At 44.5% G+C, this 1,469-nt stretch overlaps 1 protein-coding gene across 1 annotated transcript in view; it reads right to left on the bottom strand.

Moving 5' to 3' along the window:
* Positions 1 to 229: 229 nt before the first annotated feature.
* Positions 230 to 1,469, bottom strand: part of LOC119594777 (chymotrypsin BII-like) — a 19,657-nt gene continuing 18,417 nt past the window's right edge. The window contains exon 8 of the mRNA XM_037943867.1: positions 230 to 492. Within this exon, the coding sequence (XP_037799795.1) occupies positions 404 to 492 (89 nt within the window). The 3' untranslated portion in view covers positions 230 to 403. The remainder of the gene's footprint in view (positions 493 to 1,469) is intronic.

Here is a 1,469-nt window from a genome sequence, read left to right as displayed (position 1 = left end):
AAAAAACCAGGATCTTCCCACTGCAACATATATCTCTCTCCCATTTCAAGTTCACGAACAACCCAGGCATCTCCAGTTAACCAGGTCCTTGAAAAAATTACTGTTTCTAGGTTATTTGTGATAGTTAAGTAGCTAGTATCCGTGGAAATACTTTTTTGTCCTGTACAATGAATGTGGCAGCTACTTACACACACTCTCATTTAAAGATGTAAGTAAGAGATCAAAGATCCTTTTTGTTAATTATTTATTATTTGATGCGATACTGCATGCCAATGGTTGCTTGAAGATATCATCCGGAAGTTATTCAATATATGGTATTAATGTTTCTTTTTTTATAATTGTTATCATCTTTTTTAACAACACTTTACACGATGCTTCAGATATCTGCTGACGGCGAGGTCGCTCAGGGCGTAACGCCGGTCTTCTGTTCGATCCAGTCCAGTCGGTAGTAGTACGTGGGACGCGGAGTTGTGAAGGCGTCGGGGTATAGTAGCCCCTTCTCGCAGCCGGCGGAGGGCGAGGGAATAGGAGGTGAGGCTTAGGTAATGCCGTTGAGGTTGGCGGGGCCGCCAGAGTGCCCTGAGCAAGAAGATTCGGTTGTATAGAAGGAGCCTGAGAAACGCGGTTTTGATGACTAACAATGTGTGTCTATATGCGTCTCAAATCGTAAGAAAAAAAGAAAGAAAAAGAGAAAAATGCAGATCACTTCGAACTATTCTCTTTAGGAAAATAATGTAGGAAGCAGCAACCTGCTTGAGTAAAAAAAACAATAGCAGAGAACTAGTGCCTCATGTTTAGACAATATAAAACATATGCGAACACAAGTTGCCCGAGTGTCGTTTATAAAAGAAAGATAAGAAAAACGGAGAGCGTTGAAGTCGCCTGTAGAAGACGGTGGGGCTAGCGAGCGAAATGCCAATTTTTCTTTCCTGAAACTGAAAGCAGGTATGACACTCAGTTAGATAGGGATTTGACTCACGTTGCAGGTACCCTGCCGCCAGATGCTTGTCGATGCCAGACGACGCCATTCGCGACGATGCATTATACGGCGTCACAGTCAGCGTTGGTCATGGACAGGGACGGTCCACCTAACGAAGGACGCGGGACGTTCCACTGGCGGTGCCTCTGGCTCCCCAGATCCCCAAAGACCATTCATTTTTTTGCCCTTTCGTAGATTATAATGGCACTGTTCGCATTTAATTTCAGTAGAATCAGCCAGGAAGGGAGAGAAACACTATCTCATTAATATCCCCAGAAATACTTTGAGAAGAGGAAAACCCACCAGTCAGAGAAGCGGGGCCCCACCCCCAGCCGCGTGGGCGGCGTGACGACTCTTTACCCACAGGCACATCACCAGCCAGGCAAGCTGACGGAGCTGGATGTAATGTTCCCAAATGAGATATAAAAAAAGGTTTAGTAACGAAAACAAACAATAAACTTCAATCAAAAAAAATTACATCTCGAGTCGC

The sequence above is a fragment of the Penaeus monodon genome, chromosome 34, assembly GCF_015228065.2.
Source record: "Penaeus monodon isolate SGIC_2016 chromosome 34, NSTDA_Pmon_1, whole genome shotgun sequence".
Taxonomy (NCBI): Eukaryota; Metazoa; Arthropoda; class Malacostraca; order Decapoda; family Penaeidae; genus Penaeus; species Penaeus monodon.
Note: the sequence above shows the minus strand (reverse complement) of the source record. Positions and strands in the feature narration are given on the sequence as shown.